At 32.9% G+C, this 20058-nt stretch overlaps 3 protein-coding genes across 4 annotated transcripts; all 3 read left to right on the top strand.

Moving 5' to 3' along the window:
* Positions 1-140: 140 nt before the first annotated feature.
* LOC148598165 (uncharacterized) lies at positions 141-5404 on the top strand. The gene has a single exon (XM_088561946.1). The coding sequence runs from the start codon at positions 774-776 to the stop codon at positions 2649-2651; it is 1878 nt and encodes a 625-aa protein (XP_088418072.1). The 5' UTR covers positions 141-773; the 3' UTR covers positions 2652-5404.
* On the top strand, positions 2760-3257 carry LOC148598166 (uncharacterized). The gene has a single exon (XM_088562149.1). The coding sequence runs from the start codon at positions 2760-2762 to the stop codon at positions 3255-3257; it is 498 nt and encodes a 165-aa protein (XP_088418275.1).
* Positions 5405-5818: 414 nt separating the features above from the next.
* On the top strand, positions 5819-14301 carry LOC148598164 (C-type lectin domain family 4 member G-like). Of its 2 annotated transcripts, XM_088560740.1 has the most exons (6): positions 5819-6260; positions 6583-6953; positions 9045-9130; positions 10243-10342; positions 11316-11531; positions 13559-14301. In XM_088560740.1, the coding sequence occupies exons 2-6, from the start codon at positions 6665-6667 to the stop codon at positions 13651-13653; spliced, it is 786 nt and encodes a 261-aa protein (XP_088416866.1). In that variant the 5' UTR covers positions 5819-6260; positions 6583-6664; the 3' UTR covers positions 13654-14301. The 2 variants fall into 2 exon arrangements, with proteins under 2 accessions (XP_088416866.1, XP_088416867.1); XM_088560741.1 differs by lacking the exon at positions 5819-6260 and having other exon boundaries at positions 6489-6953.
* Positions 14302-20058: the final 5757 nt, after the last annotated feature.

The raw sequence follows: 20058 nt of genomic DNA, 5'->3' as shown, positions 1-20058 counted from the left end.
TTTAATTTGTATATTGGAAAAACAAGTACTTTTTAGGATATTTTCATGTAAAATAAATATAGCCGAGAGTTTTTTTCTCCATTTAAAAAAAAAATCTACATTCAAAGTTGGTTTTATCAAGTGAACAAATGATAATTTGTTAACATGTTTTCAAAGATTGTTTTTAATTTTTGATCAGGTTATGCGAAATAACCAATTATTGGGCGGTTCACGCTTCATGAATCGGAAAGCGCTTCATACCAGCATAAACTATCCCAAAGTTGGTAATGCGAGCATAACTTGTTAAAAAAATAAAAAAAATCCTTTAAATTTAATTTCTATAAAGGTTTCCTTCAAAGAGCAAACACTAGTGAATCTCAGCAGTATTTGGTTGATCATATTGACAATTTTCAAAGATGTAATGAAACTTTTCGAAAAGTAATTTTAGAAATCAAGAATAAGAAGTTAGATATGGTAGAGAGAATGTCAGAAATTAGTGGATCATCCTCGGGTACTACAGCAAGTCATAAAAGAGCAAGGGCTGAATCCGAAAAGGTACTCTTAGAATACATTAAAAATAAAGCGAACTCTTGAAGCAAAAAGCAGCCTTAGAGGCAGATATCATTGTAATAAAACAGGAAAGTAAAGTAGCAGCAGCCGAAACAGAAGCACGCATTCTAGAACAAGGTGATGAGGAACAAAAAGATGTATGCTCCAATCTTGGTGATACGAAACAAAAAGACACTTATGAATATGTGCAAAATCTCAAGTTACCAAAAACAAACACTGTAGAAATGGATTCTCAACAGAAACAGTTGCCATTCTTGAATAGCGTACAAAACAGTCAAATACCACAAAGTCAGACTACAAATAATGCCATGTCTGATATTTCGAAACTTATTTTCAGAAAAGACTTTCTGCTGTCCAGATTCGTGAAATTTGACGATAAACCTGAGTCATATGAATCTTGGCGAGCTTCATTTCAAAGTATTACCCGAGAATTAGGCGTTTCTCCATTTGAAGTAATAGATCTTCTTGTAAAGTGGTTAGTGTCTGAATCTTCGAAATTCGCATCAAGTATCCGTGTTGCCAATGCTCATGATCCTGTTAAAGGACTTCAGCGAATTTATGAACGTTTGTTTGAACGATACGGAAGACCCGAAAGGATAGAAAGTGCTCTAAAACGAAAGCCTAACTCGTTTCCGTCAATCACTGTTAAAGAACATGTAAAACTCTATGATTTGTTAGACATTCTTACGGAGGTAGAATCAGCGATGTTAAATCCACAATACGCTACTTTGCTCAGTTATTACAACTCATCATCTGGTGTTATTCCTATTATTTCTAAACTGCCACACTTTTTGCAAGAGAAATGGACAACTGTTGCTTCAGCTTACAAAAAATCACATTCTGTTATATTCCCTCCGTTCAGTGTTTTTGTCAGCTTCATTAGAGATACCTGTAATATTCGAAATGATCCAGCTTTTGCATACACCCGCACTAATCAAGTAGGCACTACCAAACCTCGTACTTCTGTTGTTTCTAGAAGATTAGACGTTACCTCAAGTAGTTTAGTACGCTGTCCGTTACATAAAGCGGGTCATTCTTTAAATGATTGTCGCAGCTTTAGAAAGCTTACCTTTCAAGACCGTAAGAAATTTCTTCGTGAAAAGAACATTTGCTTCAAATGCAGCCAATCGAGTGAACATGTAGCTGTAAACTGTAAGGTTTCTGTTAAATGTCAGATTTGTGGAAATACACGTCACCCTACTGCACTACATATAGATAAGTCATTGAATTCACACAATGAAACTTCAAACAATCATGGCGGGGAGTCAGTCAAATACATTGTTTCTACAAAATGTACTACATTATTTGGAAATCTTCTTGGTGGACGTTCATGTAGATTCTCGGTTCTCGTAGATGTTTATTGCGTTACCGCACCCGAAAACTCTGTTAGAGTATACGCTGCCATAGATGACCAGAGCAATAAATCTCTAGCGTCGCCTATTCTATTAGATAAACTTGGTGTTGTAGGTACATCAAAAACATTTAATATGTCTTCATGTTCCGGTAAATCCACCTTAACTGGTGGGCTTGTCAACGGGTTAGTTGTCAAATCAGTAAGCAACAAATGCTCTTTTGATCTACCTGACGTAATTGAATGTGAATGTATTCTTAATGACTTACCTGAAATAGCAACAGCTGACGTTGCCTCAGCACACTCACATCTCAGTAGAATAGCTCAATACTTACCTAAACTAGATACTAATGTCAAAGTTGAACTTCTTATAGGGCGTGATATTCCTGAGATCCACCATGTTCAAGATCAAATTATTGGAGGTAAAGGTCAACCTTTTGCACAGAAACTCCCACTCGGTTGGGGTGTCATTGGAGAAGTCTGTCTTGGTAAGGTACATGCACCATCTTCTATTAATGTTCGTAAGACAAATGTTCTCAGCAATGGTAGGCATACAACATTTCCACTGTGTGAGTACAACTTTGAAATCAGTCAACCTAAACTTGATATTCAGGATGAAATATTTGCAAAAACTCCATATGACAACAAAGTTGATCTTTCTGTAGAAGATAAGCAATTTGTTTCTCTGATGAAAAGTAGTTTTGTTAAGGATGAAACAGGTTTCTGGACAGCACCACTACCGTTTAAATAACCTAAACCACCTGTACCTAACAATCGCCAACAAGCCCACAAAAGAGCACTGATACTTGATAGAAACTTGCATAAAAATCCTTTGAAGCGTGATCAGTTCATGACCTTTATGGATAAAGTATTGAAGAGCGGTGCAGCAGAAACAGCACCAACTACCTTTGCTGGAAAATGTTGGTATCTTCCTTTATTTGGGGTGTACCACCCAAAGAAACCGAATGAAATCCGAGGTGTATTTGATTCATCAGCTGTTTATGAGGGTGTATCACTAAACAGTCTTTTAATGACAGAACCTGATCTTACCAATAGCTTGATTGGTATTCTTTCGCGTTTTCGTTTGAATGAAGTAGCCATAACTGGCGATATTGAACAAATGTTTTACCGTTTCCGTGTAATAGAGAATCATAGAGACTATTTGAGATTCTTTTGGTACCAGAACAATAATTTCAATCAACCACTCATTGAGTACCGAATGACGTCTCATGTATTTGGCAATACACCTTCTCCTGCTATAGCAACTTATGGTTTACGACTTGCCGCTTCGAATTCTGAGAATGGAATGACGTCAAAAACTTTGTTTCTACTGATTTTTATGTTGATGACGGTCTAACCTCTGTTACAAATGCCGAATATGCAATTGATCTTGTGAAAAGAACACAGGACGAATTGAAGCAAAATGGACACATCCGATTTCATAAAATCGTATCTTACAGCGTAGAAGTTATGAAAGCCTTCCCAAATGATGATCTTGGTAAAGAGCTTAAAACTCTAGATCTGTGTCATGACATGTTACCTACCCATCAAAGTTTAGGACTATCTTGGAACCTTCAATCTGACAGTTTTGTGTTTCAACACCATATCCTTAACAGACCAGCTACTTGTCGAAGCATGCTATCAACAAACAATTGTTTGTTTGATCCATTAGGTTTCATTGCACCTGTTACTATTAGTGGAAAGATTCTCCTCCATCAAGTTATTCCCCCTGGCACTGATTGGGATGAACCTCTAAGTCCTGATCATGAGGAAAAATGGAACTTGTGGCTTGCATTACTTAAATCGTTAGATAGCTTTAAAATCCCACGCATGATCGTTCCTATTTCAATATCGTCTGTACACAATCCTGAAATCCACATCTTTTGTGACGCGAGTGAACAAGCAATATCTGCAGTTGCCCATCTGAAAGCAATTGACAATGATAGTACTGCTTTTTAGGCTTCATTATGGGAAAGTCAAAACTTGCACCAGTAAAAGGTCATACAATACCCAGATTGGAACTATATAGTGCTGTACTTGCTACTGAGCTAGGAGAAGCTATATCCTATGCAGGATTTCCTGATGTCTTGTCACCTAATTCTCTATTAACTACTAAAACAGATGCATGTGTTGAAAACTTTAGCAATCTAAACATCCGAGATGTGTATACTTCACAGTGGAAACTAGTTCAAATTATGGCAGACCAATTTTGGACTCGGTGGCAACGACAATATTTGCAAACACTACAACTTAGAAGGAAGTGGCAACAGACTAAAATCGATATAAAAGAAGGTGACATTGTGATTCTAAAAGACAATGAACAACATAGAAACTTTTGGCCTCTTGCTATTGTCGAGCATGTGTTTCCAAGTAAAGACAGTCACGTCCAAAAAGTTATGTTAAGGACAATTAAAGATGGTCAACCTCGTGTGTATGTGAGACCTATCACACAAAATATTCTTTTAAGCCATAATGAGGTGTGAACTTTGTGAGAACTGTGAATCATGGACTTTATTTTTTACATTTGTTGTATTATGGTTTTTGTTTTTTTATGATTAACTATAGTTAGGTAAACTATATGTTTGGGATTTTTCTTTGTGTCTTTGCATTCAATTTTAAGTAGTGATATTTTCATATCAGACGGGGAGTGTAATGTTCTCAATTACAATTTTGATATTTTTCCCTTGTCCCAATAGGTATTGTTTAGTTATATTTTCATTAGTTATATCTAACATTTGATATATTTAGATGTTCTAATTTTAACCTATTCCTATGTCCTATTTCATGACCCTAGGGTACGCTTGATTTCTATTTTGGATATTGTACTTTTACTTTCATTTTTGAGTCATTTCCTGTTTCCGGGTTTGAGATTACATGTGAACCACAGAAGTCAGAGCATTGAACCAAAGCGTTTTCCATCGAGATGTTTTGAGTCAATCTTTTCATGACAGACCACTATGTAAGTCTTATTATTATCTTTAATGCGTATATTTTATAGTTGCATACATATTTTTGATGGGAAAAGAGAAATTAATGATATTTTTTACACAATTGGCACACATGTTGTTTTCTTACATTTTGCCTAGTTAAGCCATGCCTTTATAGTTTATGATAGGTATTTTGAGTTGTTTTCATTCCACTTGCAGTATTAATGATATTGTGACGTAAAATATGATATATCATAATTATTTATGCATCCCACATTCCCTTCACCAGTTTTGAGATATTTTGAGATACTTTGAGGGGGAGACTTTCCTTTTTGAAAAATTGATCTTACCCCTGCATCATAAAGGGAGATAATTCAAGTTTATTTCATAACACTTTTCTTTAAAATATTGTGTGATGTATTATTTGTTATCTGTATTTTGATTCTGATAAATATCTTTGATATTTTGAATGTATGATAATTTTGATTGGACAATTATTTAGGAAAATCCTTTTTTGTATATTTTCAGCTTTTTACCACACACTATGTGCATTCATCAAATAAAAGTGAACTTCAAATGTTTTTTGATTGAGGCCCATAGATGGTTTTCTATCTGTCTGTACCTGTCTGGCTACGAGGCGGAATACACACACACACACACACACACACACACACACACACACACACACACACACACACACACACACACACACACAACATTCCTTGCTATATGACAATCTGATTGCTGAAAACAATTAATAGTCACGTAATATACTTTGCAAAGGTAAACGACGTTTACATGAGTTATATATAAACATGATATGCTTCTATGAATTAAAACAAAAGGAATGTATACAAAAATATGTCGACAAATGTCAGCTCAATGCAAAACATGGGCCTTCAATGCACGACAAGAAAACCCTCGCAACACATGGGCAAACTGCAGTTGGACGTAAGGCCACATTTTACACACAGGTACAAGTGCCTCTTTATACCCGAGCAACTGAAAAGTAAACTGAAAGTGAAAACAACACAAAACACATACAGGCCAAAAATTCCTGACTTGGGACAGACCCGAAAAATGCGGCAAGGTTAAAGTACTTTACTTTGGGGTTATCATAACTACCACCTTTTCAAACTCGGCCACTGCCGAAAAAACTACAAACACAAGTAATAATAAAAGTAAAGATGTCACTATTCCTTTGAAACGTCCTGTCGTGCTGTTCGTTGATTTCTTCATGCTGCATTATCTCACAGAATAATCTATATCTTCTCGTCGCAGTGGAAGTGGTAGGTTTTGAGCGCTATGGATTTAACCTATCATTTCGTTTGAAATGCCTGTTCCATGTCAGGACCATTGCAGTACCAGGAAGACCGATGGTGTAATACCTATTTTTTCAGGATTATTGTGGACTTTGCTTGATAATGGATCGGGTTAGTGTTCGGTAATTTTGTTGTTAATTCTATTTTCATCAAATATTAATCAGTAATCAAATGCATTCGATTTCTTTACGATGGAATACAGAGGTAAATGGCTGAATGATTCTTACAATCAAAACTCTACTTTCCCAAGTCTAAAGAATATAAAATATAGATTTCAACTACAATTTATATCAGATGGAATAAAATGACGTATTTAATAATTCAGTATAATGAATTTTATTTTAACAATCAAATTCTCTCAGTTATAAATATTACGCGTATTTCAATACGTCTGACGACATAAAACACATATAATTGGACGGTTTTTTTTTAGATTTTTCACATGCTTCCCAAAGGAACAGATTCATATATATACAGATAGAGGCAGATATTGTAAATCGGAACAGAGTATAGTGATGTTGGAAATAACTAATATCTTGCATTTGTGGCCGATTCTCTCTATTGCTTTGGCAGATGACTTCGCTGTTTTAGAAAATAGCATCATTGTATCTAATAAAATTCATTCGGTAACTGGAAAATCTGAATCAGTTATAAAGTGTGCGGTCCTGTGTTCTACTGATGATTCATGCTGTGCAGCGGAGTATGAAGATTCTACGTGGAATTGTTATATGTACTCTGTGCCTCATAATATAAAAACAGAAAAATATATTGGCATGGCTTCATTAATACCTGATAAAACTAAAGGTGGGTTAGTTATACTTATTATACCAGATCCCCGACATTTGAACGGTAAAGATAGAAATTTCTCACTTGAGAGGCTAGGTTATTTCTGTTTTTAGCTTTGTGAAATTGCCTCATCTTACACGTGAATGAGTTAAAAAAGGGCGACGTTCCTGACATCACATTAGAACGGTTACGTAGGTCTTGATGATTGAAAGATATTTCTGCAAGCAAATCGTTCTGAATCGCCGTCCTATTAAAATAATCAATATTACATGTATAAAAAAATCAAATAGCGCCAAAAAAGTGTATGAATGTTCTCTAGCATTGACTTTCAACGGTGTTAAATTCTTGATTTCCTATCGGTCCATTAACTTGTTAACAACTGAATGATGGTTTCAACAGAGGTTGAACATACCCTTGGCTAATCAGATATCATTCTCATTCTTCTCAAGGGTTTTAAATGAAGCTTACTTAAATCTACTACAACTTATATGATCAACAAAAACATAAAAAAAACTATATATTTTGTCTTTATGATTGACCTTATATGATTTTAAAAGGGTGGCAAAGCTGTGCATTGTGTTTTTGGTTTCATAAATGGGTAACAACTCCGAATTAAAGCAACCTTCCCGCATTGTTTTTTGTCTTAAACTAATGACATGCTGTCTTAAAAGGGTATCTGCCTTGTTGAAAGGAATTGCAGATGAGTGTTCAAAGGGTACATTCATTGTGCCATAAGTCAACAATAAACCTTTATCTTATGCTTTTTGAAAGATATTGTTCCGGAACTAACCGAGAAATGGTAATTTATTTTTTTAAATTTCAGTGTCTATAAAATCAGGCAACGGGAAAACATGGTTTGAAAAAAAAACTTCATTTTGAAAGTTTAATTTGACTATTTTTTAATCAAGACAAAAAACAAACAAACAAACAAACAAACAAACAAATAAACAAAAACATAAAAAAAACAAAGAAATTGAAAAAAAAGTCAATAAAAATCAAACAAAGAAAAAAACAAAAAACAAAACAATAAAACAAAAACAAAACAAAAAACCCCCAAAAATTCCATTTCATATTGCTAAACTGAGTTATAATTTCATTGCAATGCACTGAAAATGATCACTTTAAAGGCAGATAACTCTGTCAAAAGCCTCATTTTTATATCATTCTATTGAAAATTTCTGAGCAAATCGGGAAATACAAGTTGAAATAATGCTCTTCTCAAAACGAGAAATCATCCTTATGTGAAATTACATCTATATTGTCATATTTGTTGGGTTTTGATATGCATATTTCTGATTTTCCTAATATCGCCTGATTCTTTAAAAAAAAAGTACCCTTAATAAATAAATCCAAAATTTTTGCTCTTAGTTTTTAAGTTTTTATATGATCTTTAATAGGAAATCTGTCGGATAACTTGATAAAGGTTAAGTACCTTGCTAGTTTGCATATTTCGTAGATCTGCAGTATCGAAAATATAATTTTATCGTCAATTATTTATATTTGAAGCAACTGAGGTAGTTTGTTTTAATATTATATTTTCGTATATGTAAGGATAAAATTAAGGTGTATTTATTTGCGTTTTAATCATTGTTTGATAACAAATTATTTATATTTTGTGTCATTACCGAAACTGAACCATTTATGGCAAACATAGAAAAGAGTCTAATTTTGAGGTCTTGTTGGTTGATCATTCAGGAAATTACGCCATTTTGGTCATTCAAGCATAAATGCGTTCGAATCAAATCTATTCATTTCAAACATATATAAGCATTAATTGAATAGAGAATTATTCGTTTGTTTTAGCCACCGTGAAATAATTTCTCTTACATTCATAGCACATATGGAATTTGTATGGAATTTCATGTAGTACATTCTACCATTTTTACATGGTCATAGAAGAATTTGGTTTAACCGGATGACAACAAAATGATTTGTAACTCCTACTTAAAATTGACCTACAAGCCCACTCACTTTCTCAATAAAACACATGAACATTTAGTTAGAGGGAAGAGGTAACAAAATGTACTGTCCCGTCAATGGACTGATATGACTTGATTATATGTTTAACACGTTGGTAACATATAAAAAGTAATCATTTTGTCTTTACAGGAGTGATATGTCCTGACGGATGGATAAGACATATGAACACATGCTATTTCTTCAGTGACTTTATCGGGACATGGACGGAGGCATTGGTGAGAGTAAACCAACAAGTGATATTGATAGTGTCAAATAGGTCGATAATGATATTCCAAATACATAGAAAAACTAATACTTATGTTCCTAAAATATGTTTAACATTAACTTTCATCTACTGATAGATAACTAGATAGCCGTAAAACAATGACGAAAATATTAGAAACTTACTTAATGTCTGAGTCATTTTATATACCCAATATGTATAATAAAAAAAACACTAACCGCTTGGTATATGCCAACTATAGATTCAAACAGTGTTTATTTACATCTAACTGTCTAGATTATTCTCCTTAACGACTGCAACACAACATCTATAGATAGAAAGGGAAAGAAGCAAATGTTAATTTATTTGTAGTTTGCTTAATATATACAGATTTGTGCTTGATACTTCAAAGTAATAAACTGCTTGTTGATTAAATAAAAAAGCAATCTAAATTATAAAACTATATAATACAAGTAATAAATGCGATTCAAATCGTTCAAAAACCGGTTGTCCAGTGCATCATGAAAATGAACTCGTGTACCATTTTGTCATTGTAATGTTCCATGGCAAAAATGTCGCAGGGACATTCGTCCCTTGTCTTGGAGGATCCAGAATGAACATCTCCAACTCTCTAAATTTATTATGATTTTCAGATAACTCTATATCTCCCATTTACTTAACAACTTGTCACAAAGTATTTACTAGTTTGACAAAATAAAAGTTTGACGAGAAAACGTTTTCTGATTTGATGGTTAGAATTTTCAAATAGCTGAGGCTTAGGTGCGGATATGTTTTGTTTTTTTTTAAGAACGTAATATTCGGAATAACGGAAATTAAAAGTGAACTCAAAAGGAAAGTGAACGCAAGTAAACGCGATAGAGAACAGGTAAATAAACACAATAGTGAATGAGTACACCTTGTATAAAACTGATATTTCTATATATTTGATTCTGATGTTGCCGATGAGAAGTTACTCCTTGAAACACGTGTATAGCATATCGAAATGTTTAAAATACACATGTATGTAAGGTAATTTTGTATTTTAAAATGATTAGCTTTGTTTTTCATTTATAAGTTATTATATATTGCAACATATAAGTATGTAAGTAAGCATTTTACGTTCAGAACTATTGTAAAGAAAATAAAGGCATGCTGGCAGAATGTGACTCGAATCATACACTACAGTTTATGGCATTTGGTGCAAGAGAAAGAGGGTATAGTACATGTAAGTATGTATCTCTGTTCGAAAGTTTAATAGTTATACATGAGAGATTTGTTTATTCTCAAATAGGTATATTTTGTCGAAAGGTAGTGGTAACAAATTTTTATGTCTTCCTGAAGTAATACTGATCAATAAAATGTATCCCGTCTTTTTACCTTTAACGCGCAGATGCCTGTCGAACAAAATATGGTATGTGTTAAAAAAAAAGATTTTTATTATCAAACGTTGGAATCACAATAACTAATAAAAAGCTGTACAAGTAAATAAAAGACAGCTGATATATCTGAGATTTTGTTTGAAATACTGTTTTTATTGAGTATATTTCCGTACAAACACTGGATGAGCAACACCTTTTTTAAATAAGAATCTTCAAGTGCTATTTGATGTCAATCAAAGCTTTGCAAAGGTGAAAAAGGGGCAAAGTAAAATCCGACACTTTGTTACTAACAGCAGCAAAACGGCTGTGAAATATAAATACCGTAGGAAGAATATCTTCTAGAAATGGGAAATAACAAACGAAAACTCACAATCATCTCGTTTGTCATAAATTTTAGTATGAAGGCTACCATTGTAGTAATATATAAATCCAGACAATGTGTACGAGTACTGTTTTTGTTTGTCTCGGTCAACTTAAGTTCATTTTGGTAGATAGCCACAGCATTGTTTTCACAGAATTGCCTAGCCTGGGTTTCATGAAAAAAAAAAATAAGTTGAGAATTTCCTTAAGCCCTGAATTTTTCCTAAAACCTTCAATTTCAAGTAATATGATCAAGTAATATGATTGGTTAAAACTTGGGTTGGGGAAGGATTTAAGGAAAATCTCAATTTGAGACTTTTTGTGGAACCGGGCCCTGAGGTGGAAGTCAGAAAGCATTTAAAAACATTATTTTCGTCAAAGTCGCCGTGTTCGACTTGCAAAATAGGTAAAAGTTTTACAGTTTTTCTAGTCATGCAAATTGTTATTTCTTTCACGTAGCCTTTTGGATCGGAGGAACTGATAGTGACAAAGAATCTGAATGGATATGGGCCACCAGTAAATCTCGTTTTACAATAACTGATTGGGGCGGAAATGACCCAGACGATAGTCTAGGAGGATCTGATTGCCTGTTATTGTATGCTCCATGGGACTTCAAATGGGGTGACTACATTTGTCAAGAAAAATGCGTTTTATTTGTGAAAAAGGGCAGTTACGGTAAGCATAAATAAATATCTAGAATCTTAGCCTGTTGTTGTAATAGAAATATTACAGCGAAGTCTATGTCCACAAGAGAATTGCCATTTATTGACTTAGCACGTGTTTAATACACTATTAAGATAAACACATATTGTTTATTCAATGTAATGCGCACACAGTTTCTTGCATTTACAACAAACAATAACTGTTTAGATTAAATTCGTACTCAGTGTAAGGTGAGTTTTTTTTAGATAAAACATTTTTTGTACAAACGGCTGGCAACATCGTATTATGTTAAAAAGAGTAATCAAGGGAACCAAGGTTATAGCGGTAATCAAAAGAATGTAATCCAGGGACAAAGACCAGACATGGAAAACAGACATACACAACAAAGAACATAAAGTAACTAAAATCATACATACAAAGTAACAAAAGTAAATGAGCAACTCGGACTCCACTAAAAACTGGGAGTATGGACCAAATGCATCGGTAGGGTAAGCGTCCTCTGCTTTTCTAGAAACACCCGCCGAGTTGCTCATAAAAAGTCAAGTCCGAGGTAGACAAACGAGTAAAGGAAAACCATGACCCGTTGAATAAATCAGTTTTCATGGTGCTGACGGAAACACCATAACGATTCACGAGTTCATGATGACGACCATAAAACTTCTGTAGTGATGACTTCAATCTTGTAGCAACATAACCCTGTTCCAGAAGCCTATTTGTCAGAGTTCTAGCGCGATACAAAAAGTCTGCGTAGTCCCGGCAAGCTCTGGCATAACGTATGAGTTGTGATATGAACGCTCCATACGCAGGAGCCGAAGGAATGTTGCCACAGATGAAAGGAAAGTTGACAATTCTGAATGAAAAGTCATCACGTTTGTCGTAAAGTTTGGTCAATAGTTTTCCTTTACCATCGATTTCTAAGTGTAGGTCAAGATATGAGGCTGACTTTACAGTGTCTGTAGTATCTTTTATCTCAAGTTCTTTTGGGTAGATGCGATGTATCAAATTCCCGAAATTAGGATTGTTTAAAGATAACACGTCATCTATATAGCAGAAACTGAGATTGAAGGATCTAGCCAAACAATATTCTTTCTTTCTGATCAGATCAGCTATAAAGTCAGCCTCATAAGAGTGAAGGAATAGGTCAGCTAGTAAAGGAGCACAATTTGTTCCCATAAAAGTATATTAAAACCATATGAACAAGGTAGAATTCGATGTACAAAGACTACTTCTGGTTATTAAAATGTTTTCCCTCAATTAACACATTATTGGTTGTTTTGTCGGGTGGCCAAACCAACCAATCACCGGCTTCTAAAACCCATACGTGATCTTTTTTTTTACAATGGCTTGAAATTTGAAACAACATGGTGATAATTAGGAGTACGATTTCAACATTTGTACTTTTCCCATGTATTAGTCATTTTGTGCTTATGCGCAATACCGTTCAAAGTTCGTCGAGTTTGAATGTTAAATAGCAGTCTTTGTAAGATTCATACACATTCTGATACATCTAAAAATGGTACATATTTGTTATTTTATAGGTCTTTATGATTAAATGTATAATAATTCATTACAATCTGCCTTCTCTAAGGATATAATACTAAAGGAAAACCCAATAGTTTCTATGGTTACAGATGTAGCCCCTTAATTTTGAATTCTACAGTATATTCTATATAATTTTTATATCCTAAGAATAGGGATTATATAAAAAGCCACATGTAAATTTCTGTTTGCTATGACATTTTAAACAACATATCAAAAACAAAATATTTAGGAGTTCGAACCATGAAGCACATTTTGCATATTTGTCATGTCGAGTGCTACATTTGAAAACTTTGAAATATGCTTCAGGTTTTATTTAACGAATTAAATTTGTAATTTAATTATTCATTTTCTTTTGCATTTCTATAGATATTAAATAAAACATATCGAATTACGTCTTTACAAGTAAAGATTTCAAGGTCCAAAATTATAATTCAGAAAATGTCATCGGCCCTTTAACATCATATTATATATATATAATACATTTTTTTTGGTTTCAGGTGCTGAGGGACGACGTTCTACATATGCCGTTACATATAAAAACTACAAGTACTTTACATTTTATTTTATCACACACAATGTGTATCTTAATTAATAAAAGATCCATGCATCATCTAATTATTCGAGGTACATGAATATCCATCCGCAAGTCCTTCTAAAATAAATATTATTGTTTTTCTATTTAACTCATCTTACCTATCATTGGAAACGCCGCGCTATCGTGTAATTGCGTTTGTATCATACCATTATTATATTTGTATATGTCGAAAGTATGAAGATGCGTGTCATTCACTGGTAATTGAGAAACATTGAACGTAAGATTACATTTTAATTCATTATACTGAAATATTACGTAGCTCATTGTATTTGTTCCGTAAAAAATTCTGGTGGGATTTTATGTTCTTTACAATACTACGCTAATTGATGGTAGGACTCATTTATTCCATCTATATAACATGAATTGAGAGTTTATTTGTCAAGTAAACAAAATGTTTTGAATATACACATTTTTGAAAATGAACCTTTTTTTTCAAATGATTATATTTTTTAATTAGTTTGAAACAATGCGCATTTGAATTGGTAACTTGAGAAAGTAGAGTTTTTATTGTGAAATTCATTCAGCCTTTAATTTCTGCACTCCATCCTATATGGATCTAATTCACTGATGATTACATCAATATTATTGGATGAAAAAAAAAGGATAACTGCAAACTAACGGAACACGTACCCGATTCATAATCAAATCAAGTCCAAATAAAAATGACAAAATAAATATTTATGTCGATTTTTAAAGCTCTACAGAGGACATGTTTCCTGTTTGATATATCTACTTGAAATAAAGTTGACTTGACTTGATTTTTCAACTGGTGCCGCAATGGTCTTGTATTCAATGTTTCGTTTGCACTTTCAGTTTAATTTTATGTTGCTGTAGTTTACTGGGGCAGCTCTTTTGCTGTATCTGGGTATAATGTGGTTTTAGAGATAGCTGCGGTCTGCTCTGTGGTGTGAGAGTTTCCCAGCCATTCACTGAAGACCCATGGGTGGCCTTGAGCTGCCATTTGTTATCCCGTTAGGGTTGTTGTCTTATTGCCATATTCAATATAACCATTCTTGTTATATTTCTGTTGAATTCAAACAGTGCAAATCGTTTAATACTTTTTGATTCATAGAGGTGTACCATATACATATATATATACATATATATATATATATATATATATATATATATATATATATATATATATATATATATATATATATATATATATATATATATACATATATATATAACTCATTCATAAAGTCGATTTCCCTCTGCAATTACATTATGTTATTATCAATTGTTTTCAGCATTCATATTTTCATGAAGCAAAAATTGAATATGCTCAGATCAAACTAACATAATTTCATAAGAAATGGTTGTTTCTTTGAGGATATTATTTAATTCAATAGATTAATAAAATTTAATTTCAATTTACAAATACATGTCTATGAAATTGCATCAAAGTATTTATGTAATAATAATGTATGTTTATATAATGATATTGATAAGGAATTACGTATGCTTTTTCTTCCACGACTTTCTGACAAAGATCAAATTTAGAAAAGATGATCATATACACATTGATATGATGAAGGTGAAACCTTTCAACGCTCCCGAAATAACATTAATAAAAACATTTTTTTTGTCAGCACTTATTTATGTTATACCTTCAAGTATGGTAAATTTTGTAATGATATATATTTGCCCTAAAACTTAATACCAATTTTCATGATCTGATATGTCTATTTGCCGAAATGTCCGGCATTCATGGAGAATTATTGGTTTACGTGGTCCGAAATGTCTTTGGGTTGAATTGTCCCGTACTGGTTAACACTATGGTTCTTAACATTTGTGATACTTCTTAATGATTTCTTTTATTGTATTTAGTTTCGCTGCATTCTGTTTCATTTAGTATAGTTTAATTATGTTTTTATTACGATTTGATTCATTTTATCGAATTTTCTTTCTTTTAACGATTATTTTCGTTTCGTTTTGGTTCATCTTTGTTTCGCAATTTTTATGACCTAAGAATTATGGGTAATATTGATGATGTAATTTTCGTAAACATCCGGGAGCCATACTGCAGACTATAAGGCCAACCCTATCTTGGAAACACTATGATTCGATTTGAATTTAATTATCGAAACTAGCAACTATTTTCCGAGACTGGTTTGGAGCTCAATCGCACATACTCAAGTATACGGAAATGAAGCTGCCATTATGCTGTTTTCCAGCTGCAGAAAATGCAGGTACAAACCGGATATTGATGCTTTTTCTTGCCATCTTGTATACAGAACCAAGTTGATAATACAACCATAAAGGCTCCCTTCGCGAGCGTATCAGATAAAAGTCATGGAAACAGAAGAAATATTTCGATATTGTTTTGGAGAAGGAAAACCTAAATGCTGAATACTGAATGCCTTTTCAAAACCATTCTATTAGTACACATGGTCCTAAATTTTGTAAGCGATATTTTTCCTTCCAATGTTGTGTATCAAAGGCATATAGTTGTGGATTTTATGCATTTTAACTAAAAATTGTGTTTAATTTGTATATTGGAAAAACAAGTACTATTTAGGATATTTTCATGTAAAAAAATATTGCCGAGAGATTTTTTCTCCATTTAAAAAATATCTATATTCAAAATTGGTGTAATCAAGTGAATAAATGATAATTTGTTAACATGTTTTCAACGATTGTTTTTAAATTTAGATCAGGTTATGCGAAATAACAATTATAGGGTGACGCTTTCATGAACCGGAAAGCGCTTCATACAAGCATTAACTATCCCAAAGTTGGTAATGAGAGCATAACTTGTTCAAAAATTAAAAAAAAAATCCTTTTAATTTAATTTCTAATTGATTATCGTCAAAATTAAAAATTATTCTTTCATCTAAGCCGTATTTAGTTTAGAACTTTTCGAATAGCGGACGACGGTTAGACGTCACAGTTTAAAGTTAGTTTATGGAATATAACCTTACTTGATCAGATGAGAAATATCCAATCAAATTAAAATACAAACAATCCGGAATCCTTTACCCAAATTTTCATCAATATCCCATCTTAAGTTTTCCCTTAATCGTGCCTGATTTGAAAGCAGATTTGCGAACAGGTTACTTGTGTTTCCATGGAAGAGCGTCAAAGAGTCAAAGGGTAAAAAGCGAAACTATACCGACTGCGTCGGAAAAAAACCTACCACTTAACTATAGCTATTCATTATTTAATTCAGTGACATGAATGTGTATATATCAATGTGACATAATTATATAAACCCTTTTAATGAGCGTAATTTAATAAATATATCGTAAATTGAAATAAAATTAATATACATGTATGGAACACACACACGCAAAAATAAACACATTCGTTGCTATATGAAAATCTGATTGCTGAAAACAATTAATAGTGACGTAATATACTTGGCAAAGGTAAACGACGTTTGGATGAGTTATATATAATCATGATATGCTTCTATGAATTAAAACAAAAGGAATGTATACAAAATATGTCGAAAAATGTCAGCTCAATACAAAACACGGGTCTTCAATACACGACAAGAAAACCCTCGCAACACATGGGCAGACTGCAGTTGAACTTAAAGCTACATTTTACACACAGGTACAATTGCATCTTTATACCCCAGCAACTTAACAGTAAACTGAAAGTGAAAACGAAACAATACACACACAGGCCAAAAATTCCTGTCTTGGGACAGACCCAAAATAAGCGGCAAGGTTAAAGTACTTTGGGGTTATCACAACTCACACCTTTTTCAAATTTGGCCACTGCCGGAAAACTGTTACACAGTTGTGACACACCTAAAATCAGTAAAAAAGGGTCTGAATCACTTGTTAAAACAGAAATAAAACTGCTTATAAGTTAAACAAATGCGCTATAAAAGGACTTCTAGCAGTTACCTGATATACCAGCACCAGACCAGTTTAAACCTACAAAAAAAATTGTCCTCACCGTATGAAATATCAAGACATGTATATATACAAGTAATAATAAAAATAAAGATATCAATATTCCTTTGAAATATTAAGTCCTGTCGTGCTGTTCGTTGATTTCTTCAAGCTGCATTATCTCACAGAATAGTCTATATATTCTCGTCGCAATAGAAGAGGTAGGTTTTGCGCACTGTAGATTTAACATATCATTTCGTTTGAAATGCCTGTTCAATGTCAGGACCATTGCAGTACCAGGAAGTCCGATGGTGTAATACCTATTTTTGTAAGGATTAATTTGGACATTGCTTGATAATGGATCGGGTTAGTATTCGGTAATTTTGTTGTTATTCCTATTTTCATCAAATATTAATCTGTAATCAAATGCATTCGATTTCTTTAGGATGGAGTACAGAGGTAAATGGCTGAATGATTCTTACAATAAAAACTTTTTTCCCAAGCTGTCAAATAAAGTCTGAAGAATATAAAATGTAGATTTCAACTACCATTTATCAGAGTGAATAAAATGACGTATTTAATAATCTATTATAATGAATCTCCATTTTAATTTTACAATCGAATTCTCTCAGTTAATAATATTACGCGTATTTCAATACGTCTGACGACATATAACACATATAATTGGACGGTTTTTTTTTAGATTTTTAACATGCTTCCCAAAGGAACAGATTCCTTATATATCATACAGATAGAGGCAGATATTGTAAATCGGAACAGAGTATAGTGATGTTGGAAATAACTAATATATTGCATTTGTAGCCGATTCTCTCTATTGCTTTGGCAGATGACTTCGCTGTTTTAGAAAATAGCATCATTGTATCTAATAAAATTTATTTGGTAACTGAAATATCTGAATCAGTTATAAAGTGTGCGGTCTTGTGTTCTACTGATGATTCATGCTGTGCAGCGGAGTATGAAGATTCTACGTGCAAATTGTTATGTGTACTCTGTGTCTCAGAAAAAACAGAAACACATATTGGCATGGCTTCTTTAATACCTGATAAAACTAAAGGTGGGTTAGTTATACTTATTATACAAGATCCCCAGACATTTGAAATTGAACGGTAAAGATAGAAATTTCTCACTTGAGAGGCTAGGTTCTTTCTGTTGTTAGCTTTGTGAAATTACCTCATCTTACACGTGAATGAGTTAAAAAGGGTGACGTTGCTGATGTCACAATAAAACGGTTACGTAGGTCTTATTGATTCAAAGATATTTCTGCAAGCAAATCGTTCTGAATCGTCGTACTATTAAAATAATCAATATTGCAAGTATAAAAGAAATCAAATAGCGCCAAAAAATGTGTATGAATGCTCTATAGCATTGACTTTCAACGGTGTTAAATTCTTGATTTCCTATCGGTCCATTAACTTGTAGTTACGACCGTTAACAAATGAAGGATAATTTCAACAGAGGCTGAACATACCCTTGGCTAATCAGATATCATTCTCACTCTTCTCAAGGGTTGTAAATGAAGCTTACTTAAATTTACGACAGCTTATATGATCAACAAAAACATAAAAACTATTGATTACTTTTTTGTCTTTATAATTGACCTTATATGATTTTAAAAGGTTGGCATAGCTGTGCATTGTGTTTTTGGTTTCATAAATGGGTAACAACTCCGCATTAAAGCAAACTTCCGCCATTGTTTTTTGTCTTAATCCAATGACACGATGTCTTAAAACGGTATCTGCCTTGTTGAAAGGAATTGCAGATGAGTGTTCAAAGGGTACATTTATTGTGCCACAAGTCAGCAATAAACCTTTATCTTATGTTTTTTGAGAGGCATTGTTCCGGAACTAACCGCGAAATGGTAATTTATTTTTTGTTAATTTCAGTGTCTATAAACATCAGGCAACGGGAAAACATGGGTTGAAAAATAAACTTCATTTTGAAAGTTGAAAGTTGACTATTTTTGCCGTCAGAATCAAGACAAAAAAAGCAAACAAAATAATTAAATCAATCAATAAATAAATAAAAAATACAAAAAAATACAAAAAAAAAAAAAAAAAAAAAAAGAAAATCAAAAATTCCATTTCATATTGCTAAACTGAGTTATAATTTCATTGCAATGCACTGAATATGATCATTTTAAAGGCAGATACCTCTGACAAAGCCTCATTTTCATATCATTCTATTGAAAATTTCTGAGCAAATCCAGTTCATAATATCGCCTGTTTCTTTGAACAAAATTACCCTTAGATCATAAATCTAAAAATTTTGTTTTTAGTTTTTAAGTTTTTATATGATGTTTGATAGGAAATCTGTCGGATAACTTGATAAAGATCTAGCACTTTATTAGCTTGCATATATCGTAGCTCTGATGTATCGTCAATTATTTCTATTTGAAGCAACTAAGGAAATCTGTCGAATTACTTTATAAAGGTTTAGTACTTTACTAGTTTGCATATTTCGTAGATCTGATGAATTGAAAACATAATTTTATTGTCAATTATTTTTATTTGAAGCAATTGCGGTAGTTTGT

This window comes from Perna viridis, chromosome 14 (assembly GCF_037379345.1).
Source record: "Perna viridis isolate PV_CMFRI_1.1 ecotype Kerala chromosome 14, ASM3737934v1, whole genome shotgun sequence".
NCBI lineage: Eukaryota > Metazoa > Mollusca > Bivalvia > Mytilida > Mytilidae > Perna > Perna viridis.
The sequence above is the reverse complement of the archived record's forward strand: the minus strand, read 5'-3'. Positions and strand labels throughout refer to the sequence as shown.

Coding starts and splice junctions, on each gene's coding strand:
- LOC148598166 (XM_088562149.1), top strand. CDS start 2,760: ATGGATAAAGTATTGAAGAGCGGTGCAGCAGAAACAGCACCAACTACC.
- LOC148598165 (XM_088561946.1), top strand. CDS start 774: ATGGATTCTCAACAGAAACAGTTGCCATTCTTGAATAGCGTACAAAAC.
- LOC148598164 (XM_088560740.1), top strand. CDS start 6,665: ATGTTGGAAATAACTAATATCTTGCATTTGTGGCCGATTCTCTCTATT. Junction 9,131..10,242: donor GGACATGGACGGAGGCATTG/GTGAGAGTAAAC, acceptor TTTTACGTTCAG/AACTATTGTAAAGAAAATAA. Junction 10,343..11,315: donor AGAAAGAGGGTATAGTACAT/GTAAGTATGTAT, acceptor TCTTTCACGTAG/CCTTTTGGATCGGAGGAACT.